This window comes from Thermothelomyces heterothallicus (genome assembly GCF_042370625.1).
Source record: "Thermothelomyces heterothallicus CBS 202.75 unplaced genomic scaffold P884_scaffold_14, whole genome shotgun sequence".
Lineage (NCBI taxonomy): Eukaryota > Fungi > Ascomycota > Sordariomycetes > Sordariales > Chaetomiaceae > Thermothelomyces > Thermothelomyces heterothallicus.
In genome coordinates, this window is record NW_027192575.1 from 762862 (window position 1) to 787572 (window position 24711).

Below are 24711 nucleotides of genomic sequence, written 5' to 3' on the forward strand. Positions count from 1 at the left end.
ACCCCGCGGACCGGTTAGCGCAACGCGTGAGGGCAATAACGCCGTTGTTCTGGGCAAAAGTCGTCATGGGCGTGATGGTGCCAAGGGCGGCGAGCAGCCCGTTGATGCCGTCAGCCAGCACGCCGCCCTGGATGCGGCTCTCGTAGATCTTGCCCTCGACCTCGATGCGAGACACGTCGCAAGTGGCCGTGATGTCGCCGATGGCCTCGCAGGCGCAGATGATGAAGACGGCCATGAGGGGCAGCACGAGGGGCCCGTAGACGGACAGCTCGAAGGTGTGCACCCAGATGAAGGAGACGACCGGGGCCTCGTCAATGCCCGAGCGGTCAAAGTAGCCGCAGGCCGCGGCGATGATGCAGCCCGTGAGCAGGCCGATGACGACGCTGACCGACTTCATGATGGGCGACCCGAAGCGCTCGCAGAGGATGATGGTGACAAACACGGAGAAGCCGAGACCTGATAGGCGGCATTAGCATTGGTCTGATACGTCGGGAAGAAGGGAAGATGAATGACGGTGATGATGGCGATGATGCTCGGCGGTTCAACGTACCTAGATATTCGGCGGAGCCCCAGGGCAGGGCATGCGGCGCGGTGATGTCGGGGCACCGAGCGAAAAACTCGGAGGGGTTTGCCTCGGAGCAGAGGCCTGAGCCGCCGGCCCAGTTCTTGAAGCCGGACTCGATCAGGTTGATACCGATCAGCATGACGGTCGGCCCGGTCACGATGGGCGGGAAGACGCGTAGGATGACCTTGGGCGGCATGAAGGAGATGAGGATCTCGAGCAGCGAGCAGACAGCCGAGGTGCCGAGCAAGGCGCCATAGGCGTCCGGGCACGGCAGCGGGGTGCCGTCTTCGGCGGTCGGGCAGAAGCCGTTGGCGTACATCTGGCTGAAGGCGCCGGAGGCGACGGGGATGATGGCGAAGGAGATGCCGACCACGGAGATGAGGCCGGTGCCGATGTAATAGGGCGTCTTTAGGATGCGGAAGCGGGTAATCTGGATGGCGGACAGCAGGCCTGACACAATCAGGGAGGTGGACACGAGGTACTGTGTCTGCTCGGAGCTGAGGTTGACGCCACCGGAGCCGGCCATGATGATGGGCGGGGTAATGATGCCGGCCAACATGGCGAGGGCATGCTGGAAGCCGAGGATCAGGGCCAACAACACGGGCATCCGGTCGTTCAGGCCAAAAAAGGGGGCCGGCTGGTCCGCCTTCTTCGTGAAGGGGAGGTTTGGGCGGAAGAGGAAGGCATAGTCGTAGTTGCCGATGAGGCCCTCCTTAGTGAGAAAAGTCTTCTTCACGCCGCGAAGCCGGTCGGCGAGAGTCCGCCGCGGGGCCGGCTCCGGGACGATCTGAGACGGTGCTTGGTCTTCGTCCATGGTGGTGAGAAAAACCGGAGTTCCGAAGTCGGGACTCTAGACTGGCGGGCCGGGAGGAGTACGACGCGGGAGGGAGGGTACGCTTTGTGTGCGCTCCGGTCCGAGACTCCAATCCACAAAGAGTACCTCGAAGGAAACTCGAGGAAATGGGGATTGAGGGGTATGTATGTGCGGAAAACCTGCTCAACCGTCCACCCACCGACCGTTGATCGCTTACCAGGCAGTCGGAGGCGGGCACCGGCGATGGCCTTTTATTCAATCGCGAACCGCATGGCAAAGCTTTACAAGGCTTGTTGCATGCTTATCGCTGGTTTCCGGGTTTATCATGACCAGGCCCACTGTTGCGGGTTGCAGCCAGAGGTGAATGTGGAACCCTCCGCAGCTCGTGGTTTGCAGAAGGGGTTAGGATGTGCTTCCTCTGGCAAGCATCATTGCCCTTTTGTCCTCCCGGATGTCGGCTTCGCTTCTCGTGCACTGGCGAGGATCCTTTGCCGGGAATTACGGTGCTCGGATGTCCAATTCAGACAGCCCTCCACTCAATAGTTAGTTCCCATGTTGCCCTTGCCCTCCTCGGCAGGGCTCGATTCTGGGGCGGTTATGCACGCCATGTTTTGCGCTCGCGTGGGCGTGGGGGTGTGCTTGCGGACCCCGGAGCTGGAGAGCGCTCCAGACCGATAGGAGATGGCCGAAGGGTGATGATATGGCCGAAGGGTGATGATATGACCGAAGGACGATGAACAACGCCAATGCGAGCAAAAGGCTTTTGCGGTTGTGAATCGTTTGAGCCAGAGTGATAAGCGGTTTTATCGCGATAACACTAAAATGATAGGCTAGTGGGGCCTTAGCTGCTGGGCGCGATCCCAACCGCAGCATCTTGATCAAAATTCTCCACAGCCTCAATGGCATGGATTATACGGATATCACCACGAATATCGAGGAAGCGCCGCACCCATGCGAGACGGATTTGTACATGCCACAAATATCATTAGTCGAGGCGTTCGCACTGACGTGTGCTGCCAATGCAACACAATCTGAACCACTAGTCTAATCCGTACTTGAAGCAACCTCCAATAATGACCTAATTACGCAGTATACGGATTATATGTATGGACATAGTTACTACAGTACGTACACTGTCAGGCCGTCGTCGGGCGCAGCCGCCCATCTAGCGTCCCAGTTCAAAGCCACCACACCCGGCCGCTCCCAGCCGCGCACCGGGCTGCCATGCGCATCGCACGGTACAGAACGACTCTTTCGCTGCTCGGGGCGGCAGAGCGGTGTTCAACTTGACGATGGTGAGGTTGATGCGGAACATGCTCCCTCTGCAGCAGTGCATTCCTCAGCATCTCTCGCTCGGCTGCGTCCAGACCCTCTGCTGGCGCCGCTGATGGAATCATGGGGTTACTCTCCTCCCATGGGAAAGCCGTTAGTTCACTGGAACCGGGAAACAATCTGGGGCACCTAGCAGACTGTCGAGCCGGTTCGGGAAGCCGAGCGCGTGTAATGAGTGAACAGTAAGGCCGGCGAGGCGAAACATGCGGTCTATATGTCTGTGACACGGCGAACACCACCAGATTCGGGATTGATGCCAGATTTTTTTTTTTTGGGGGGGCATACTCTTGATGTTTGATACATTAAGCACAGTCTCAATACCAGACATCCTGCTTTGCCCATAGGTAAACATGTCCGGTAATTACCAGTTAAGGTAAGAGGTGCCTCAAGTGGCCTACTAGAACCTGTGGTTGCCTCCCCGCCCCACTGGGGCTGCAAGTCATCCGCATCCTCAACGGATTACAGGGCGTCCCAGTTCGGCCTCTTCATATCGCAGCTATTGTTCCCTGCATTCGCATCCCAGAGAATCCGGTCAAAAGCTAAAAATCAAAAATCAAAGCGGGGCAAAAACGTACAACATCCGGCATTCGCTGGTCGTCACCGACCCAACTACTACCCGGACCCTCACCAGCTTAACTAGGGCAGAGCGGACGGGATGCCGTGCTTTCTGGTGGGTATGGTCGTACGTGGCAGCCAATTCATTAAACTGCAATTATATTGTGAAGGTAGAAGACAATGAGGGCGAGAGCGACGAACGTTGGAAGCAGTCACAGGTTTCCCTGCAGCACGTGCATTCAAGCCATCGAAGCGCCGCGACAGTGCAGCGTCGACCAGCCATCCGGATTTTGATTTATAGCGCTGATTGGTTGAAACCCCGAATCCGCCCTTTGCGCAGCCTTCGATTTCTATGTCTTTTTGCATATTTTCTTTTCTTGGAAAGTTGATGAAGTCTGCCAGCCATCTAAATTTCTAAAATCTAATATCCTGCAAACCGTTTCCTCGCGATTGACCGCAAAGACAAACTACCTTCCGCTGTTCCTCGTTTGCGGCTTCGCGCTGCAAGCATCCTCGCTGTTTCCGCTTGGGCTTGGCAACGTGGTGCCTGAACCTGCGCTTGTTCCTGTGCCAACGGCCCCGCTTGCCCGCCTTCCTGGGACAGTCTGCCACACGACGAATCGGCGCGCAAACGCTCCGAGGGCCCTGAAGTCCCCGGAAAAGGTGCACCTCACGTTTTACTAAATCACAGTATCTCTCTCTTCGAGACGATCGGGTTGCCGCTCGACAACCCTGTGTCAACCACGGGCGGGGATTGAATAGCACCATCCACGCACGCAGCGGCCGATTGGGAGAGAGATTCAAAACGTCGTTTCCGCAACAAGGAGAAGCACACTCATATCATACACTTCCGTGCGGCACTTGGTTGCACAGCCGAGAACTCCGAAGCTGGGAACCAATCCCTTCCTGCGCCAAAGGATCTTCGCTGAGAAGCTTTTGTGGCGGATGAGATTGTTGGGCGCCCGACGGAACGTACCCAACCAGTTCGCTTGAGAAACCTCCGCAACACTCCAGCTATTTTCCAACATCAGAACTCGAATTATCGAATCGGCGACGACACCCGATCGCACTCCGACAACACTCGCCATCATGTTCTTCGCAATTATGTTCGCCTTTTGGCGCTTCGCCGAGATCGTCACGCTGGTTCGCCCGTCCCGCTTGCTTCTTCTCACTTGCTCACCCATCCCGTTTCACTCACTCGCCTACACTCACTTCCTCGCTCTCGGCCACCGTCTTATCCCATCCCATCGGACACCCTCATTATGACTGAAACGTTGAATCAAACTAACTGTGACGCCCCCAGATCCCCATCACGGGCATGCTCGCCTGGTTCGTGGACGGCTACCTGGATGCTAACGTCATGACGCCGGCGCACATCCTGATCCTCTTCATCGTCTCGGTGCTGGGGCTGGCCTGGTCCATCTTCACGCTCTTCAGCTACCACCGGTCGTCGGCCAACGCGCACTTCGTGGCGGTGGTTGACCTCGCCTTCGTCGGCGCCCTGATCGCGGGCGTCTACTACCTGCGCTTCGTCGCCCGCACCGACTGCGCCTCGGTCCGCCCGGGGTCGCCCACGGACATCAGCCTCGGCATCTTCGGAAACGCCCGCATCAACTACGGCCTGCCCGAGATCAGCGTCAGCAAGACGTGCGCCATGCTCAAGGCCAGCTTCGCCCTGGGCATCATGAACACCATCTTCTTCTTCATCACCGCCGTGCTGGCCTGGATCCACGGCGACCACGCCGCCCGGAGCGAGCGCCGCCGCAGCTACAGCCGCCACGGCAGCCGCAGTCGCCACCGCAGCCATAGCGGCCACCGCCATGGCGGGAGCCGACGGAGCTCGCACTCGCATCATCGGGCTTATGTCTGAGGCGTGTCCGAGAGAGGCGAAGGAGAGGAAAGAAGGGGAGGGACGAAATGAAGAAAAGGAAAAGAAAGAATAAAGGGGGATAAGGAGGGTTTGTTGCGGTTATGTTCCTTTATTTTTTTTTCCGCCCGAAGGGTCGGTTTCTGCGATCGCCTATCTATGCTGGAGCATATATCGGGGTCTGGTTGTCGGTAACGTCACGGAAAGCGTTCAGAAGGACGGAAAGGATGCAATGGGAGGAGGGCTGAGGAGGCCCAGGTTACGATTTCATGACTTGAATGATTGATTCTGGCCCGCGTCCATATTGACGGATCTGTACCTACACATTGTAGATAGCTATGTTGATGATATCGGCAAGCGAGTATGAAATTTGTGGTTCTATAATTAATTACATTTACTTCTCGGCGATTCTTGCGCAATGCATTCGATGTCAAAGATCTACGAGCTAATTAATTACTACTCATTTACTAAAAGCTAAGGCCAGCCCGAAGACAGGATTAAGACCGTTTCAAATCTAGGATCGCCAGAGGAGTCCAAGAAGATCTCAGGCTGTTTTGCAGTCCCCCACGCAACTCTTGAGTGATTTACGAGGACCTCGCGACGGCACTTGCACACATGCATTGTTGAGCAAGACCTGTGATGCATATCCCGTCACCTGGGATATTCCAACGACGGGAAAGGTCTCGCGGCGTGATATATCATCTCATCACTTGTCGGTAGTGTTCATGCAGCTAATTATACCGTACACTGGCGACCCAAAGAACGATATGGTCAGTTGCTCTGGAAGGAGGACCACATGCCCCTGGAAATCGGACCAATGTCACGGCTATCGAACCATGAAATGGTATATGTTGCCTTCAGGTTGTGATTCTTTTTTGCAATGCCGGAAACCTTCAAGGTCATAAAGAAGTCAATAAAATCATTACACAGCCGCGTTCATCTTCTATGGTAGCCACACGAAGTCATCGCCGGCAACGGGGTTGAATATCACGCTCTGCAGAGCCTAAGCTTGCCAACCATACCGACGACGATGGGATCGCTATGCTCGCGGCCCGAGGAGCCCAAGGTCCGCGTGCTCGCGTATCCGATCCGGGACTCGGTGGCCCTCCGCCAGCGCATATCGCTCAACAGGCAGACCCTCGCCCGGATCCTGGAACAGATCGGCCACCCTGCTGCACATCGCGCCCGCCGCCAACCCGGGCCGTCCGGGCGACTGGGGGGGCCACAAAAAGATAGTGCTCAAACGTCATCATCCCTTCCCTGCGAGAGCAAGACCGGCAGACACCGGAGGACGATGAGGAGCTCCTTTGGCCACGCGATACGGAAGCGCCGCACACCGAAGGCCATAGACGTGAACAAGCCACTCCCGCCACTCCCGCCACTCCCGCCGCCGCCATCGTTGTTGTCGACCACGACCCCTAATACGCCTACGCCTACGCCTTCCCCGATTCCGACCTCGACTCCGATCCCGACGGCCGTTTCCGCCGGTCGGGCCGAGCCGGCGCCGGAGCACAAGCATCAGAAGGCACACGCGCAGCACGAGCGGGAGCACATCGCGAGACACCGAGCAGAAGCGCTGCGGTGCCTCGAGTCGCGCGGCCGGGCGCGGGGTCTCGCCGCCGCCGCCGCCGCCTCCCACTCGCCGCCGACCAGGGTGCCGAGCATCATCCTTCGGCGGATCGTCAGGAGGAGGCGGGCCGGCGCGATATTGTTGGGAGGAGAAGGGGGGATGAGAGTGGGTTGCTGAGCACAAGCGAAAAAAAAGAAAAAAAAAAGAAAAGCCCCCGAGAGCTGCGAAGGATGAGCAGCAGTAGCAGTAGCTGTGGCGGCGGCGGCGGCGGCGGCGATATTAACGTGGCTGCTTCTGTACTATCTCGCGGAGGTTCCGCGGAGGCCGCGGTCTCGGTAACGCCGGGCTCTCCGGGGGAAGACTATGAAAACTTATCTCGATAGCTTAGGGAAAGTAGACGCCAGATGATGGGGCTTGGGGACGGACGGGTTGCGCGTCTACGGGCACCGAGAGGACGTATGTACCTACCTACCGTACACACTTCGGTGCCGCAGCTCGGTAGAGTTTCTGCGCGGGTTTGGTCGTCACGGGCCTGAGGACGGAGATGCGCCGGCAAAGGGAGGGCTGGACGGAAGAGAAGTTGGAACAGAGAACAGCAGGGCCCACCCTATTATCCCGGAGAAGGCATCTCGGATGTCCCTTTAGCAGCAAGACAGGGAAGGGTCGCGTCAGCGGGGGGCATGAAGCCAAGATTTAGGTCCTCGTTTTGCTTCGAGAGCCGATCAATAGTTCGCATTACCTGTCACGCGGTCGGGCCTTGATTCCGTCGTCGGCGTATCTCCCGTGAAATGGTCACGGCAAGGGGACCGAGGCCGAAGCGGGGAGGGTGGTTGAACCGTGGCTTGCCTTGGCGCGGGTAATGTGTTGAACGAGGGAAAGGGCGTATTAGCCACCTTTCCCCTTCACAATGGGGCACGAGTCGTGAACCAGCAAGGCCATCACATATTACGGCGCAAGTCAAATTCCGCTTCTGTGAGTGTCAATAAACCACCCACACGACTTCTAATCATTGCAGAGACACAGAGCATCATTGGGTTGCCTGAGCGATCTGAGATATTAGTAGAGATAATACGTATATCACGGCCTCACCTTGCTGTAATTACAGCGCCGACCCGTATTCCCCAAACGACAGATCAAGCCCAGGGAATCGCTTCTTCTTTGTACAAGCCACAGCGGGTGAAAAGTTTTCAAGGACACAGTCAAATCGACGAGAGGCCGCATTTATTATGCTCAGGAAGGAGATGGCTCTAAATACGCAGAAGGTAATTGATACGCACTTTGAATTTACCTCCAACACCCGAGATTGCCTGGGTAGGTGGCCTGAACTGCCAGCGAGCGGTGATACGTGATAATTAATCATACAGAGTGATTGATTGCCTGAATGCCTTGGATACTTCAGGTCTTAATTATCAGTGTAATTAAACATATTACCTAATTAAGCTACCTAACATACTAGTACAAGGAAAGCGTTCAATTATTAATTAGGGGAAGTTATACGCAGGATAGCATAATCAGTATAATCCGTAAAGGTACGTAATTAGTGTACCTAGGCCTCCGTGCCGCTCTACCTTCCCAGTTGCCCTGTTCAGGAAGGCATTTATACCTGTCAGCACGGCGTATAAGCTTGTATTCGTTAGCTCTGCCTAGTACCTCAGGTACTATACCTGCAAGCAATCTTATAGTAGTATCATTACCGTCTCGGTTAGCCGCCAGCATACAAACCTTGGGAGCCCAATCCGCATCAAGCCTACATACGTTTCCACTACCTAGTGCAACTCCACCACCCGTCAGCCTATCCCATCTGTTCTGAAACGTCGTAGCAACCGGTCTCCTCCCACTTTCCGTTGCCAAGATATATCTTTAGCTACTTTTCGATATCCGGCCAATTGCGACTTAAGACCAATCCACTTGACACGCGAAAACACGGGTGATTTGGCGACGATGTAATCCAGGAATAGAGGCAGGTCTGTGACGCATTCGTCGAGCGCGTCAATGACGAGGAAGGTGTGCCCCAGGTTCGGATCCTCGAGCATGCTTATGAGGATCTCCGAGAATGCCGACCATGAATTCGCGTCCTGAAACAGCTTCTCTCTTGCGTGGTCGTATCTCTTGTGCACATGAGCAGCCAGAAACGGCACTTGCTGGACGAGGAGATAGATACGGCCGCGCAGCACGGCGGTAGCACTGTGATAGGCGAGTCGGCGGCTTGACAGGAATAAAACTACAATAGAGAGATGAGACGCGCCGCAGAACTGGAACCCCAAGCAAGCCTACTTGGAGCCGCCAAACACCTTCCTACACCACCCAAAGAAGAGAAAGCCCCCACCCATCAAGCGGCCAAAGGACAGCGGCAGGCCAAACCGATACCACGTGAGAGGCTGCCAGAGCCTGACGGCGGGTACCGTTACCCCCTTGGGTGGCGATCTGCTCGTCGGCGTGGCTTCCACCGGCCTGCCGGTAAACGCCTCGACCGCTTCCAGGATAATCCCCACCGTCTCCTCCGGTTGGCTCAAGAAGGGCGAGTGGCTCGTCTGCATCTCCCTGTGCTCGATGACGCCGCCCATTGCCCTCGCCATGCCTATCCCGAGGCGCTGAGCCACGACCGGCAGACCGCGGTCCTCGATGGTGCCAATGTACCACACGGGCACGTCCTTCCAGCCGGCATACGAGTGTTCCCCGCCCTCGAACAGGGCCTTGAGACTCTGGGTGGTGAGCTGGGAGACCCAGTACTCGGCCTCGTCTGCGGGCACGTCGTGATAGAACAGCTCGCGCGGCGAGACGACGAGCTCGGCGTATCCCGTCTCCTTGTTGACGCGCCAGGAGGGGGGCGGGTGACCAAAGAAGGGGTCCATGAAGGAGAGTCCCGGCAGGTTGCAGCCGGAGGCGATGAGGATGAGGCCGATGACGTGCCCCGCGACGTCGGGGGCTGAGCCCGTCTTCTTCGCGAAACCCTTGATGGCGCTGCTGCCAACCATGCCGCCGTACGAGTGGGCAATGACGACCACGTCGCGCCCGGCGCTCGTTTCGCTGGCTATTGCTTCTTGGACCACATCGATGTCATCCTTGAAGGTGGCCTCGGGGCTCCCTGAGGTTGAAGGGAGCGACACCGATATGCATTTCAGCCCGTGTTTCTCTTGCAGGAGACTGGTGATGGGGTTGAAGCACGACGCCCGGTGCCAGGCGCCGTGCACAAGCACGAGTGTTGGTAGATTCGACATTTCTGGGGCTGAGTGGTGCTGTCAAATCTGAAACTGGTAGATTGTCAAATATCGTGAAAGATGGGGATGAAGTGCCAGGTGGTGAAAGGGGCGTTATTAGGCTTGTTGCCCTTGTTACGTGACTCAAGCTGTGAGCGCGAAAAACTTTAAAGGCGTTGGAGGACCCACTAGACGTCTAGTGGGTTCTGCCTCTCCAGACCCCCTCGAGAAGAAGCTCGCGCCGAGCCGCTTTTTGTCACTGTACTCGCGGGCGACCGTCGGCGCGATCGTGGACTTGCCCGTGCCAAGCATGTCCTTGAGCCAGTATATCCGTCTCTCGCAGTCTCTATCAGCCTATCTCCTGATCTGCGCCAGGACCTCACGACGCGTGTTAGGAAGACAAAGCGTTGCTGTAGGTGCGGACTTCGGGATCTTGTGTATTCTACGATGTCTTGGCATGTAGTATTGGTCTGGAGTAGTGGGGCCAATTGGCCGCTTATAACACCCCCCTACAGACCGGCCAGACGCCGTCAAATGAGATGCCTCTAAGGCCATCTATAAAAGAGGTCCGAGACGATAGGGTATAGAGGCGGTGGCACAGCCGCTAGAAGTCGAGCTCGGTCTGATCGCCGTTACGTACATGCCAGAGGAAGCCCCGCAGCCTTAGACAGCCGGCCGTACGAACCTGTTCACGAAGGATGACAATAGTTATAAACTAGAGGAACAGCTTATATACTGCCAGGTACTTTGCCGAGCTCTCCTGTCTCTATCTGCCGCCATCCCTAGGCTCTAGTAAGAGGAGGCTGGCCTGACAAATAGGGTCAAACTGGAAGAAGTCACTAAAGAATATAATAATAGGGATCTTGCTAAACTAGCGATGTAGATCTTACCAGCGGCTCGAGCGCTTAAATTCGGATCATTCTGCATTGCCAGGAGGGTTAATTGCACCTGAGCCTCGTCGTTTTTGTGACTCATATTGCGTTGTGAAGGAAGATGAGGTGAAAGATAGAAGACATGTCAGGGCGATTCCGTGTGGCATTTGCTTATCTGTGACATTCGCTTATCATACACGTTATGCACGTCAATATAAGGATAAATTCCTCAGGGTAAGGGATAAACAGAGAAGGAAAAGCTACCTAGTGGCATGAGACTTTTACCAAAGCTACGTATATTGTCTTTTGAGGCTTTGTACAGTGACTACTTTATAAATGATAGGCTGCTGCTCTATTCTACTAGACGATATAACTATACACACACACACACACACAATGTATTCTGCCCGGCGGGCTTAACCCGAAAGGGATATAAACTATGAGGCAACGAAAAGATAAGGAAAGAAAGGCACAACAGGAAAAGAAAAGAAAGAAATGACAAAACTTCTTAAAAGACCACTCACTGATTCCTCGGCCTCGGCCTTGGCCTCTCAAGTCCTCGATTGCGGTAGACTCGTTGTGAAAAGTTGCTCCGGGCAGAGCCTGGAACCAATTCGAAAAGTCGCGGGTGGCTTGGGCAAACCCAGGACTAGGTCCTTCGTCTCCGGCCATATCTACCTGCGTTTGAGACGCTACCTTAGGCTCATGCTTGTGTGCCTCGAGGTTTGTGGACGCTTCAATCTCACCAAGGCCAGTTCCAGCTGTTCTCATGTAATATGTGTTGTGGAGAGTGGGGCCTGGGTCCACTGCAGAAATTTAAGTGGTCGCTCATGTTGGAAGAGCACGAGAATAACAAACTCTCTGTTAGTTACTACCTACACAATTTATCAGTCTGGTCGGGGGTCTGTTACCCAGTTACTATTCAATCAATTTATATAGTTGTCTAAAATGCAGGCTCACCGTTCCAGCCCGCCTGTTATTTCTCTCAGGTAGAGGCTTTCAAACGAAGTTGCACTGCCTTGCCTCTTTCGAGGCCTTTGGCTCCTGCTCACATTGCCCGAGTTTTGAGTATTCAGTTACCATGGCCGTCTTGCCGAAAAGCAGTGGAAACCGTGTGGAAAACGGGTCGGTCTGAGAAATGATGGGTCCGGCGGACCTGGAGGTGAGATTGGTGATGGATTAAAGAGGCGCCAGGAACACCTGGTGCGCTTTGGTCCTTTATTATGCAAAAGGATAAAGTGAGCGTCAAAGACGGGAGAGAGCGGATGATGCACACTCTATCAGTGCACAGCGACATGTCTTCGGCAGCCACAGCCTGGAGCTAGAGCACCAACCTGCAGAGGAGAGGAGTATGTATTCTCAACCTGCCTTGGGGCAACCAATCTGGGACAGCCCCTTCTCTAGTAACAGGTCGTAGGTGTTCTCCGTCCGAGAAATCCCCCACCGAATTCTGCACGGAAAGTTCTGTCCCCACCTCAATCCCATCATATCCCTCGCACAGGTACCATCGACGGTGCTATAAGAAACCATCAGAAGGCTGGCAGAAGTCTAGATGTTAGTTCCGGCACAGGCGAGCAGAATAGGGCTGCGAAATGGTCACGGCGCACCTGGCAGGTTTCTCCACAAGCATGACCAAGCTGACCCTGAGTCTTGAGAGTGCTCCCTTGCACTGAGCTGCTCGTTATAACGATGGTGACGGAGTTTCTGATGACTTGGGATACCGTGATGCTAATTGCGCTTTGTGTGCACTACAAGTAGGAATGATCAGTAAATAAAGATGGGATCGTGCGCGAGGAGGGGATAAAACTCACTGACGAAAGCGTTCCTGGCAACCTCGCGGCTTCCCGTGAACTAAACAGCGAGGCCCGTGGCGAGAATGCTACCGACCAGCACGGCCCCATATCCAGCAGAGGCAGTGGAGATCCGAGTGGCCGCCATCTCGGCGGCCCATAGCTGATCCGGAGTGACGGATTGCTTCGTCTTGATCTCCGTCGTCGCGAAGGGGAAGACACGCTTCCGCACAACCAGGTCGAAGCCCTCGTCGGCGTCCTTTTTAGAAAGAGAGTCTTGGGAATGTCAGCAGCGGGCCGTGGGAAGGGTGGGTTATTGCGCGACGCGAGCGACGACATAAAGGGACCAAGTAAAAGGACAGTAGAAGACTCACGCTTCATAGCCGTCGCAAGAATTTCTCTTCCATTTCGTTCTGCGCAGAGGGCGGAATGGGTATGCGGATAGTAGTTGTGACTGTGTCCTTCCAGGGCGGCAGAAGGCGCTCCAAAAAGTCGGTCATTCTGACTGGCTTAAGAGAGAGGCAGGCATTGCGCGTCACTGGTGCTTTCGCGCGCCCAAAGCTTTGTTATGGGTCGTGATGGCAGTAGAGCGTCGTCGGACGACAGGATGTTGCGAACAGCAAGAGGGGAGGAGAGGATGCATCAAATGATCAAGGGAGCTTTTGCTTTCATTTCTCCACTTCACTGTACCTTTTGAGATATCCTGAACCTACCCCGTTACCAAAGGCCCAAAGCCGGAGCCGTGAGCCGCCTGAACCTTGAGACGGACTGATTGACTGATTTAAATACGGAGGATGGAGTATAGTGTATCCCGTGCCACTCCGGGCCAGATCGGCTCGTTCGTCGTTCGTTATGTCACGGCTCGGGCGATAATTACCATCTCTACGTAGACTTCGGTTTCAACCGAGCGTCTACCTCAGATGTAGGGGGCCAGCCTGGAAGAAGGAGAGTGTCGTTTTTGGTAATTCGAAGCGTTTTCGAAAGGGTGCGATAAGGCAGAACACTGCTAAGTATATGATGATGAAACACTTCCTTCTCTTGGCAGCGGAGCCAGTCGTCCGGAAACCAGTGGCTAGATCGGCAGTTACGAGATCCATGCACATGCACATAGTAAGGTACTATCTTATGCTCCTTGCAAAACACATCTGGAAGGGACCTGTGAAGGATTCATCATTGTGCTGGTAGTAAGTTCACTTACCTGATTAGGTATCTAGCTACCTGGTGAATCTCGGTAGTCAAGTGCGAGGGATCGATCTAGAAGTAATTACCTGACGCGAAGCCTTCCTTATCCGGTACTCTCTACGAAAACATCTTTATACCGAAACGGAATGGGACGGGCGAGCTGATCTCATCTCCGATAAGAGCCTCGGGGGGTTTCCGGGAATAACCATCAACGCTTGGGTGCCGAGTGCATTGAAGGGTCAGGTATCAAACAGTTCAAACAGTTTTAACAGTTTTGCAGTGTGTGGGCCGGCGAAGAGGAAAGTCAGAATACCCATACTCAAGGTGCAATTGCTGGCGGGCAATTGCGGTGTCGCTTTTGCTTTTCGACAAGGAACAACCCCTGAGTGGATCAATCGTCACGATATCGGACGATGCCGGCCTGATCTCGCGACCCGACTACGCGCCAGGGCCACGGCGAACGTTCGAGTTTTCCAGACTCCATCTAAGTGAAACCCGGGAAGGGGGGATTTCGATGCAACCCGGTGTCCGAAATACCGTCACACGTCGTCCACGTCGCTGCGACTCGCTGAATACATGGTGGGCATGAAACGCCTCCTTGGAGTCGCCAGCCGCTGTCGCTCAGATCTCGAAGGGTACAGACCACCAACTCCGTGCTTGCCTTACCCATCTAGCTAAAACGCAATTCGAGAATGGTATCAAAAGTCATGGGATGAGAGTTCGACTATAAAGAGGGGGACACGCAGCGTTGCTCATCCCCCTCTTAATACACCAACAATCATCATACAGAGATTGCGCACTGCTGAGCCCTTTGCTCATTCTCTTGATTTCTTTTCTTTCTGTAGCAGGCTGGGCCTGATTTATTCATTCTTCTCCGAATCTCCCTGCTTCGGATTTTGTCTTCTCTCTCCTGGTCAGGCACCAAACCCATCTTGTTTCCTTTTCGATTTTTTTTTCGACGTCTCCGCCATGCTCGCCCAGCTCGTACCACCGCTGGCGGCTCTCGCAACCCTGGCCAGCGCGCACGGGGTGATCCTGGCCGCGCAGGGAGAGGCCGGGTCGCCGCCGTCGGTGGGGTTCCAGGTCAACGATGCGATCGCACGCAACTGCACCACCATCAACCCGTGCCAGATGGACACGACCATCATCCGCGACGCCGAGATCGCGGCCGGTACGGTCAACAGCTGCGGCCGCACTAAGCTCACGGGCAACATCGACGTGGGCGAGGCGACCGAGAACGCGCTCGCGGCCAGGGCCGTGACCCAGGTCAAGGCGGGCACTCAGCTGCAGGTCACGATACACCAGGTCAACGCCGACGGTGCGGGCCCCTACTTTTGCGACTTGGACGAGAGCAGCAACACGGGCGTCTTCACCCACAACCTGACCGTGACCAACAACGTGCCCGGCTCCAACGGGCTGTCGCAGGTCCAGGCCAAGGACTTCAACATCACCGTCGCCCTGCCCGACAATCTCAACTGCTTCGGCGCCTCGACCGGCAATGTCTGCACCGTCCGCTGCCGCAACAACGCCCAGGCGGGACCCTTCGGTGGCTGCTTCGCCGTCCAGCAGACCGACAACACCCCGCTCCCGGCCGCCAATCGGCCCTCCGATGTCAAGACCGAGGACACCCTGGACAAGATCAACTTTGAGGTGGCCAGCAACCAGGCGGCCCTGCCGGCCGCTGTCGAGGCGAACCGCATCGCCGGGGGCACCGAGGCGGAGCAGAACCGCGCCGCCGTCGAGGCCATCCTCAAGCTGTCCACCACGCTGGCCAACTTCCCGACGCTGACGCCCACCGTGATCGACGCGGGCGGGGCTACCCCGACCCCGACCCCGACCGGTGGTGCCGCTGGCGGCAATAACAATGGCACTGGCAACGGCACCGGGACTGGGACTGGAAATGGTACCGGGCGCAGCAGAGGGAGGACTGGGAGGAACCGTGCAGGCAACGCCGCCAACGACAACAGCAACAGGAGCAGCAGCAGCAGCAGCAGCAGCAGCAGCAGCAGCAGCGAGAGTGAAAACGGTGATGAGGCCGAAACCGGAAACTAAGTGACTGGAGAGCATGCTTTTTACCGCTAGTATCCCTCAGCATCGAGCATGACCGTAATGGCCACCTGAACGACCTGTATATAGCATCTGAGCCTCTTTTCTCTCTCCCTTTATCCCTCGCAGCAGCGCATGTTACCTAGCCCAGACCATGGTTATAAGACGTCAAAAAAAAGAAAAGAAAAGAAGTGGAAGACTCTTGGTATACCGATGACGTGATATTCTGCAATACGACATGAGAGCTACGAAGCAGGAGGTAGGTAGGTAGGTGCCTGTATGGATTGGATTCCGTTCCCTGTGCTGCGCTCGCATCTTTAGTACCTAACCAATTAATCATCCATAATTAATGTACACTTGTCCTTGCAAGTGTCGGCGCCTGCTGCCTCAATCCCGTAAACCCGCAAACTCTTCCGTACGGATTTGTGATGGCAAAAGAAAGGTAATTACAAATAAGAAAAGGGAGAGGAAAGAAAGAGAAAGAGTAAAACTTAATTCTGCAATGTTTCTTTCTTCCTTGACGAGCCGAGAATCAAGTAAGATTACTTGCTTTGGGTTGATTTAATTATAACCTTTTTTGGGGGGGAAGAATCTTTTCTTCTGCTGTAGCATAACTTTGAATCACTAGCAGACTTGTCTTTAGACAAGCTCCCTGTAATCAGTAAGTACGAACTCCGAATCCGTCCTTGTAGGGTAACTACGCCTCTTCTGGCAGCTCTTATCAGCGGGCTGGATTGAACTTGCCGTTCTAAGCTTCGCCAAGTGGATCTGACCCTGCACGAAATCCCAATGTTGCATTGCGTCAACAGCACAACTGCTAGCTGACATGTCCGACGGCACTTTCCTCTCATTGTTTTCATTCATTTTTTTTTCTTTTCTTTTTCTTGGCCACCGAGGGTGATCAACAGCTCTTGGGCAATATTTTAGCTTGTGAAGTCACACTCGTCAGGAACGGACCGAGCCGAGGCAGACAAGTTTCGCGTCGGTTTCTGTTTCATTAATATTAATTGGCAATCCACAACAAACAGCAATGGCTCCGTCACAAGGCAGCGGCGCCCCCGCCACCGATCCGGACGCCGACCCGGAAGCCGCCGGCGCCTTCGCACCGTCGCCAACCTCATCGACGCACCTCAAGACGGGCGCCGTGCTCAACTACACCACCATCAGTCTGACGACGCCATCGGCCAACCACGGCGCCGGAGGGCCCCATGGCGAGTCCCCCACCATTCCCGGGATCGAAAACAATGCCGACACGGCTCCCACGGCGGTGGAAGCCGCCCGCCTTCGCCGAGGGCTTGCCCAGCGGCACCTCTCAATGCTGGGGATCGCCGGGTCGATTGGGACGGGCCTGTTCCTGGGCCTGGGCGGGGCGGTGCAGCGGGGCGGGCCGCTCGGGGCGCTGCTGGGCTATGCCGTCATCGGCCTGGTGGTGTGCGCGGTGCAGTTCGCGCTCGGCGAGGTGGCCGCCCTGATGCCCGTCACGGGCTCCTTTGTGCGCCACGCCGAGGCCCTCGTCGACCCGGCCTGGGGCTTCGCCATCGGCTGGAACCTGGTCTACGGCAACCTTCTGAGCATCCCGAGCGAGGCCACCGCCGTCGTCGTCCTCGTGCGCTATTGGTGGGAGGACGTCAGCGCTGCCTGGATCATCATCGTCTTCGTCGTCCTGACCGCCGGCGTCGGCCTCGCCTTCGTGCGCGTCTTTGGCGAGGTCGAGTTCGTCTTCGCCCTCGTCAAGATCCTGCTCGTCATCTTCCTCATCATCCTCGGGCTCGTCATCAACCTCGGCGGCGTCCCCGGCACGGAGCGGATCGGGTTCCGCTACTGGAAAGACCCGGGGCCCTTTGTCGAGTACATCGCCACGGGCGGCTGGGGCAAGTTCCTCGGCTTCTGGGCCGTCATGACGGGCGCCGTCTTCTCGTTCGCCGGCGTCGAGTCGCTTGCCATGGCAGCCGCCGAGACGACGAACCCGCGCGAGGCGATCCCGCGCGCCTGCAAGCGCGTCTTCGTCCGCATCGTCCTCTTCTACATGCTGGCCGTCCTCGTCGTCGGCATGCTCGTCCCCAGCACCGACGACCGTCTCGACGGCTCCGGCAGCACCGTCGCCCAGAGCCCCTTCGTCATTGCCGCCTCGCAGGCCGGCATATCCGCCATCCCGTCCGTGGTTAACGCCGTCGTCATCACCTCGGCCTGGTCCGCCTCCAACCAGGCCTTGCTCGCCGGCACCCGAGTCCTGTACGGCCTGGCGGTCAAAAGACAGGCCCCCGGCATCTTCCTCCGGACCACTCCGTGGGGCACGCCCTACGTGTGCGTCCTGCTGTTCACGGCCTTCATGTTCCTCAGCTTCATGAGCCTGTCTGAGGCCGCCATCACCGTCTTCTGGTGGTTGGTCTCGCTGACGGCGGCCGGAGTGCTCTTTTCCTGGTCCTCGATTCTGTTCAATCACATCCGCTTGTTGCAAGCTCTGAACAGGCAGGGCATCGACCCAAGTCGGCTACCGTGGCACAACTGGTGGACAAGTACGTTCTTTTCTTGTTCTCTCTCTCTCTCTTTTTTCTTTTTCCTCTCTCCCCTTCCATTCGTCCTTTTCTTCTTTTCTCTTTTGGGAATTGGCAGGACTACCAGCTGACAGTTGATGAAAGAGTACTCCTCGCCCGCCGGGCTGTTCATGTGCGTCATCATCCTTCTCACCAGCGGTTTCTCCGTTTTCACCAGGGGTAACTGGGACTCTGCACAGTTCGTCTCGTCGTACTTGTAAGTTAGATTTCCACTCGAAGGTGCGCGGGCGATGACTTGATTGTTGTGCTAACTTGCTCGCTCGCATCAACCAGGGACATCCCTATCATGCTTACTGCCTTCCTGTTTTGGAAAGTTTTCAAGAAGACCAAGATTGTGTCGCTGGACGAGATACCTCTTCGGGATGCCCTAGCCCGGGCAGACGACTACTACCCGGAGCAAACACTGAGCAAGAAGAGCGGTTGGATAAGAGCAATAAGCTGGATATGGGATTAGAGTCGCCAGTAGAACATCGCGTCAGCCGCCCACACGTAAACCCAGAGTGGCACCGACTCTCGATACGAGCGGTTATGCATACCCACGCTCTAATGTCGCCGGCGCTGAGTGCATGAGATGCCGATGCTAATCAGTAGATACGAGTAGAGGCTTGTTATCCTCTGAGTCTCGAGGCCAAGACTGCCAGCGCATCATCTGTTCCGGTCCACTGATGTGTCGTCTATAGCTTATTCATTGAACCAAGTTTTTAGGATAAGCATTTTTTTTTTTTCATATCAAGTTGCTGAGGCTTGGAATCTGCCTAAGATCAGCAGAGAAAGCCACAAGGATCATGCACGTTTGGTGTTTCAATCGAGGACTGAGCATGAATGGCATGGGAGTAATTCTGAAACCCTTAACACACTAGTAAAGATTGTATTACCGAATGTACAGAGTCGGAAATAGGGTATCTCGTAGCCCCGAGGCCCGTAATAAAGCAAATCAATCATTCTATAACAAAGCAGAGAAAATCTAACCAACATTCTAGTGCCAGGCCCTCTAAACGCCCCTGATAAACCTGGTCTATAATACCCGAGTTGAAACCATGCACGATGATATGGCAGGACCGGTTGCTGACAGAATGCGAGCTCAAATGGGAGCATGGCTTTGCTGCGGGCTATTAATTAATAAACCAGCGACAGCGTCTGTGAGGCGCAACGGCATGCAAACGAACGGACGGTGCGCTTGAAGGGGACGAGCGAAGAAAGAATTTGTTTCGCGTCTGTCAGTCGTTGCCCTCCCCGGATTGACGAAGGGAGCGGTCGATCGACGTCATGAGCGACTGCACTGGAAGGGATGGGGCAGCCGAAAGAGCGTGGTCCGAACGAACTGGAGTGATAGATGTGAAGAGATCGACTCGAAGGATATGGAAAGAGAGCGAGTTCGAATGTCAAGCGGCTCAATGAAGAGAAGGAGTGTCGGAAGCAGCCTGAGCCGAGAGGAGCCGGTGGACGGAAGTGGTTCGGGATCTGTGGATTCAGATCCGAGTTGAGCTGAGACCACCGAGGAATATGAATTAATGGTTGACGGAGTGACTGTGAAAAGTGCGGCGAAAAAAGAGCGACCAAAACTTTGGTAATTGAAAGGAATGGCAGAGAAGCCGACGGGTTATTATGGGTGAAATGAGCGACTTGAGTCGGGGGCCGGAAGGCAGCGTAAATCGGCAGTGAAGAGAGCGTGAGCGGGTGGTTCTGTTCAGTTGGTGCGCGAGCGAGCGTAGCAATACCGCAGAGAATGAGTGACTGTCGTAATACTCGTAGCGAGAGCGGAAAAATCAAGAAGTAAACGAGAGAGGGATGGAAAGTGATCCAAACAGACTCCCAAGAATGTACAGCATCCAGGCCTGGCACCTCAAAGAAAACGACCGTAATTAATAATTATCCGCCTTCCCGAATCGACGACGCTGAGCAATGCAATTTGCCGTGATCAACGAACGTGTAAATATGAGAAGAGCGGCTGAGAGCGGGTGTCGTGCGCGGAGAAGATAGCGGCATGGAACTAATATACGCGAGAGTAGAGTAGGTCGGTAAGAACGAAGTGTGTGTATGTATGTACAGTGCATACAAAAAAGAGTGGAAGTGCCCCTGGCTGGGATCAGGACTGGAAAAGAGCGACAAGGAACCCAGGGTGGGGACCCGGGATATGAGCGAGTGTGGGATGTGGATGGATAGAAAAAAAAAACAAAGGCAGAGGGACGGAGATGAGCACATCCGTTACTTATAGCCAGAGCCCAGCGGTGTTTTCAGAAGACAACAGAACCGCGATTGCCGTATGTGTGGTCTGGAAGCGCCCTGTTGCGAGAAGGCCGTCGGAGGGGCAATCATGACGGCCAGCAAGATGCACATGGCGAGAGACAAAACGTCCAAGACGTCAAACAAACCCGATACTCTCCGCGTGACGCGAGCATGCTGGGCCCGCTGGCCCCCCCGACATCGAACCGGGCGGTTGTCAGCCCAGACTTCGTGTTTCAGGGGGGTGTGTGTGGCTGGCTGGCGGCAATTTAGCCGCCGAACTGCCGAGCCGCTCAGCACGCCGCAGCTGTGCCAGCGGGAGAATCAGGGAGGGAACCAGGCCTCGTTCGGCTACTGTTCCGAGCTGCGACGCTGTGCGGTCGCCTGCAGCGGCCGCGGCGCGCGCACGGCAAAAAAAAAGCCGTCCCTGTGCGGGTCGGGTCGTAAGCCCGAACCTGGCACAGCTGCCCGCGATTGGTGGTTCCGCCCCCCGGCAGCCCATTTGCGGCGGCCGGGATGCGGGGCACCTGCCTTGGGCCGGACGCCAGGACCGGCTCCGAGACGGGTTTACTTCAAGTCCACCCATAGCTGTCGTCGGTTTGTGATATGATCGGATGGTAAGTTGATTTTAGTCATTCTCATTAGAGCGTATATATGCTGTCCCGGATCGATTGGTTACTCTGAAAGGAAGCTGTTTGCAATGTTTTCGTTACCCCTGTAAGATACCATAGAGGGCGGGACAGACTGCTAAGAAGGAGCAAGCATAGGTCCGATGGTGTAGTTGGTTATCACGTCAGTCTAACACACTGAAGGTCTCCAGTTCGAACCTGGATCGGATCAGCTCATCTTTTGCCAGATTTCTGGCATCGTTTTGCCACATATTTTTCCGACCCCACCTTTGCTGTCTCCGTGCTTATCAACCCCGCAAATACGCAGCTTCCTTCACAAGGCGCGATGGCTGAGTGGTCTAAAGCGTGAGACTCGAAATCTCATCTCTTCGGAGGCGTCGGTTCAAATCCGGCTCGCGTCGAATCTTTTGTCCTCTTGGGCTCTCTAAGTGTACGTTCTCTGTCCCGAGAGATAAAGTCACCTGGTTTATTAAAGAACGTAGATTTTTGTTTGCTTCCCGACAAGGCCTACTAGCGGCCGCGTTTTCAATGCGCTTTACACACAAGCACACCAATTCATACCAAAACCTTACAGAACCATTTTGAACTTTGGATCCCGATCGTCTCCGCTGCCTTCGTACTGCGCGTACTTGCCATCCCTCTTGTCTTTATTGATTTTGGCGCACCACAGGACGTTGGCCAAGATGCTGTGGTCTCTATGTCAGCAAACCCGGCCACTGCGGGGAAAAAGAAGAGGGAAACAGGACGGCCAGACTTACGCAAACCAGGCATAAACCAGCAGTCCCAGGACGATAGTGTGGCCCTTATGATAGAGTGGCTTATCCTTGCTGGGGTAAATAAAAGCTGCGCATCTTCTTGTCAGTCTCTGGTCTAATTAAGTCGAGCCCTTGTTTGAATTCCGTCTTATCCGCCGTGGGTAGAAGAGAAACGGGTGCCAAGAACGAATTGCTAAAGCAACAGCCAACAGCAACAGCAGCGACAGGACTAGGCATCGTAATAAAAGAAGAAGGTAACGGTGAAAAAGAAAACATGACGTACTGGCGACGAAGCCGCCGCAGTTGGCAACGGCCAACTGCAGAGCCGAGGTGGTGGCGCGCTTGTAGTGGCCGGCCGAGTTGTTCGAGTTCCAGACCAGCACGCAGGGCACGCTGGCGTACATGCCGATGGCCATGAGGCAGGTCATGGCGAAGCGAACCCTGGCCGAAATCACGTTTGCGATGACCGCGTAGCCGACGATGGAGATGGGCAACGTCGTCAGCATGAGCGTGCCCCGCCGGTTGAGGCGGTCGGATAGCATGGCGACAAAGACTTTTTGGTTCGGAGCATGGTTCCTCCGTGGTTAGTTTCTGGCTCCGGTTTCTGATTTTGGTTGGGGGATGCGATGCGGGTGACTTACCCGTGATCGGGGTCGCCACCGCGTAGGGTATAACGGTCCAGAGCTGGGTCTCATTGGGCCCCTCAGTGATATTAAGGTCTTCAACGATGGTTGGGAGCTGAGAGCGGACGCATCGTTAGTTTATGTGCGAGGACAAGCAACTTGGGAGATGGGAAAGGGGGGCCGGCTACTGACAAACAAGCCGAAACTGTACAGGCCGGAGAGGATGGCGAAGTAGGCAGTTGCCGAGAGCCAGACCTGTATGTTGAAGATACCGCGGCGCACCTCGGACCACTTGAACTCTTCCTCGCGCTCCCGGACCGGGCTGCGCAACATCGAAGTCAGTACTCGGGCGGCACCGTTGTGTGTGGGCCAATATCGTTCGGTCAGCCACTTACTCAAACCTGTCATCGCGAGCGGAAGGGGTAAGCCCCTGCAGACGACGCAGCGCGAAGGACTTTTCCTCCTCATTGAGATAGGACGCCGTGGCGATGCTCGTCGGGAGAAGTAGGTACGCCATGGCCGCGGCAAAGACCGTCTTAATCCGCAGTTAGTTAGCACTTACTTCTCCCATTTTCTCCTACATTTGGGTCCCTGTTATCAAGAAGACTCCAAGAAGACTTACAATTAGCCCCTCGATGATGAGTATCCAGCGCCATCCTTCCAGCCCTCCCCTCGGGCCAATGGCCGACAAGCCCCGAGCCAGCAGTCCTACATCCAGACGGTCGTCAGTACATGCACACAAGAGCGGGACCCCAGGACGATTCCAACGAGTGCGACGCTTGTGAACGTTTCTAAACCCCCTTTCCAAAACAAAAAAGGAACGAAAAAAGAAAGAAAGAAAGAGCAAGATGAAATGAAGGAAATGAAAAGTGAGAGAGAAAGAAAGAAAGAACGCAAAACAAACGCACCGCCAAAAGCGCCGGACAGCGAGGCGGCCGTGTAGAAGACGCCGATGCGCAGGGCCATCTCGCGGCGGGTGTACATGCCGGAGAGGTAGAGGACGATGCCCGGGAGCAGGCCGCCCTCGGCGAGGCCGAGCACGGCGCGGACGGCGAAGAAGCTGGCGAAGTTGCGGACGAAGCCCAGGCACATGGTGATGATGCCCCAGAGGGCGGTCAGCACGGGCAGCCAGACGGTCGGGGTCATCGCCTTGAGGATCAAGTTGGACGGGATCTCGCTGGGGTCGTCGTCGCCTCACGCGCGTCAGAAATCATCAGATCAGAAATCATCAGATTCAACAATAGGTTATCCCAAGAGTAATCGTCACGCACAAAGGCATCAATCACGCGGTGCTTGGCGTTCAAAGGAGAGACGGTGGGGTGGGGGTGGGGGGGGTGAGAGGGGGAGGGAGAGATAGCAGTACCTGGCGATGTAGGTCGCGTAGAAGACGGCCAGACCTTGGTTGTACTGCAGGTTGGTGATGCCCAGGTCGTCCTCGAGGCCGAGGATGCGGGCGTTGCCGACATTGGTGCGGTCGAGAAAGGAGCAGAGGAAGAGGAGAGAGAGGATGGGGATGATCCTGCGTGCGTGTTTGGTGGAGGTTAGCGTCGAAGAAGGCCGGGCCGAGGAGGATCATTCGGATCAATTATGAGCATGTAAACACGTAGAGGGAGAGATGATGAGATGATAACCATGGAAGAGGGTCATTCACCTTGTGTCGGTCTTGAAGAGAATGCGCCTGGTTAGGCGCGCTTCGTTGGCGAAGGTCTCTGCGTTGGAGACGAAGCCAACCTGAGGCGAGGGCGCATGCTCGCTCTCGCCCTTCTCTTTGTCGTGCTCGGGGGAATGCGTGGCCGACATTTTTTAAATAATCGGATGCAGCTGGAAGCCCTGAGAAGGACGAGTGAACGGCGATGAATGTTTGTTTGGTTGTCGTGTGTGAGGGTTGAGCGACTCGGGTTCCCGGGTTCCGAGACAAGATTGCAATTGTCGAGATGTTTTGTTCGGGCAGAGTCGATTGATGTAAGTAGCTGAGAAAGGTGAAGTGAGCAACCGGATAACAACTACCAACACCAGGGTTGCATTCACTAGTCCTTACTGTTGGTTGGATTCCCAGAACCCGTGACGAAAAGTCGAGAGGTGCAGATGCAGCCTAGCCAACCACCTGCCTAGTATAGTAGTGTAGCTGAAAGTGTT

General features: G+C 55.5%; 8 protein-coding genes and 2 non-coding genes across 10 annotated transcripts in view; 6 read left to right on the forward strand and 4 right to left on the reverse strand.

Annotated features, from left to right (window-relative positions):
- Positions 1-1379, reverse strand: part of P884DRAFT_202373 (permease family-domain-containing protein) — a gene marked incomplete at both ends in the record, with an annotated part of 2012 nt that extends 633 nt beyond the window's left edge. The window contains 2 exons of the mRNA XM_069438420.1: positions 3-456; positions 551-1379. Of these exons, the coding sequence (XP_069296915.1) occupies positions 3-456; positions 551-1379 (1283 nt within the window). The remainder of the gene's footprint in view (positions 1-2; positions 457-550) is intronic.
- A 2941-nt stretch (positions 1380-4320) lies between these two features.
- On the forward strand, positions 4321-5540 carry P884DRAFT_260825 (uncharacterized protein). The gene is made up of 2 exons (XM_069441498.1): positions 4321-4408; positions 4569-5540. The coding sequence occupies exons 1-2, from the start codon at positions 4356-4358 to the stop codon at positions 5134-5136; spliced, it is 621 nt and encodes a 206-aa protein (XP_069296916.1). The 5' UTR covers positions 4321-4355; the 3' UTR covers positions 5137-5540.
- Positions 5541-6163: 623 nt separating this feature from the next.
- On the forward strand, positions 6164-6947 carry P884DRAFT_300598 (uncharacterized protein; the record flags this gene model as incomplete). The annotated part of the gene is made up of 2 exons (XM_069444786.1): positions 6164-6843; positions 6923-6947. The coding sequence occupies 2 exons, from the start codon at positions 6164-6166 to the stop codon at positions 6945-6947; spliced, it is 705 nt and encodes a 234-aa protein (XP_069296917.1).
- Positions 6948-8854: 1907 nt separating this feature from the next.
- On the reverse strand, positions 8855-10004 carry P884DRAFT_32916 (Alpha/beta hydrolase family-domain-containing protein). The gene has a single exon (XM_069445623.1). It carries the CDS (start codon positions 9919-9921, stop codon positions 8974-8976), a length of 948 nt encoding a protein of 315 aa, XP_069296918.1. The 5' UTR covers positions 9922-10004; the 3' UTR covers positions 8855-8973.
- A 4709-nt stretch (positions 10005-14713) lies between these two features.
- Positions 14714-15772, forward strand: P884DRAFT_166539 (uncharacterized protein; the record flags this gene model as incomplete). The annotated part of the gene is made up of 1 exon (XM_069437285.1): positions 14714-15772. A coding segment is annotated over one exon (1059 nt), but the record flags the coding sequence as incomplete, so codon positions are not given.
- Positions 15773-16698: 926 nt separating this feature from the next.
- P884DRAFT_330424 (amino acid permease-domain-containing protein) lies at positions 16699-19021 on the forward strand. Its single transcript, XM_069445686.1, has 3 exons — positions 16699-18306; positions 18430-18541; positions 18619-19021. Exons 1-3 carry the CDS (start codon positions 16821-16823, stop codon positions 18797-18799), a joined length of 1779 nt encoding a protein of 592 aa, XP_069296920.1. The 5' UTR covers positions 16699-16820; the 3' UTR covers positions 18800-19021.
- Positions 19022-19946: 925 nt separating this feature from the next.
- P884DRAFT_260830 (uncharacterized protein) lies at positions 19947-20665 on the reverse strand. Its single transcript, XM_069441499.1, has one exon. The coding sequence runs from the start codon at positions 20545-20547 to the stop codon at positions 20215-20217; it is 333 nt and encodes a 110-aa protein (XP_069296921.1). The 5' UTR covers positions 20548-20665; the 3' UTR covers positions 19947-20214.
- Positions 20666-21334: 669 nt separating this feature from the next.
- Positions 21335-21408, forward strand: P884DRAFT_t111. The gene has a single exon. It is a non-coding gene; the product is annotated as a tRNA-Val (tRNA).
- A 53-nt stretch (positions 21409-21461) lies between these two features.
- Positions 21462-24545, reverse strand: P884DRAFT_225773 (major facilitator superfamily domain-containing protein). Its single transcript, XM_069439626.1, has 10 exons — positions 24227-24545; positions 23939-24094; positions 23484-23752; positions 23198-23283; positions 22971-23110; positions 22768-22897; positions 22594-22690; positions 22236-22505; positions 21956-22040; positions 21462-21883 (listed from the first exon to the last, which is right to left on the reverse strand). The coding sequence occupies exons 1-10, from the start codon at positions 24373-24375 to the stop codon at positions 21766-21768; spliced, it is 1500 nt and encodes a 499-aa protein (XP_069296922.1). The 5' UTR covers positions 24376-24545; the 3' UTR covers positions 21462-21765.
- P884DRAFT_t112 lies at positions 21517-21598 on the forward strand. The gene has a single exon. It is a non-coding gene; the product is annotated as a tRNA-Ser (tRNA).
- Positions 24546-24711: the final 166 nt, after the last annotated feature.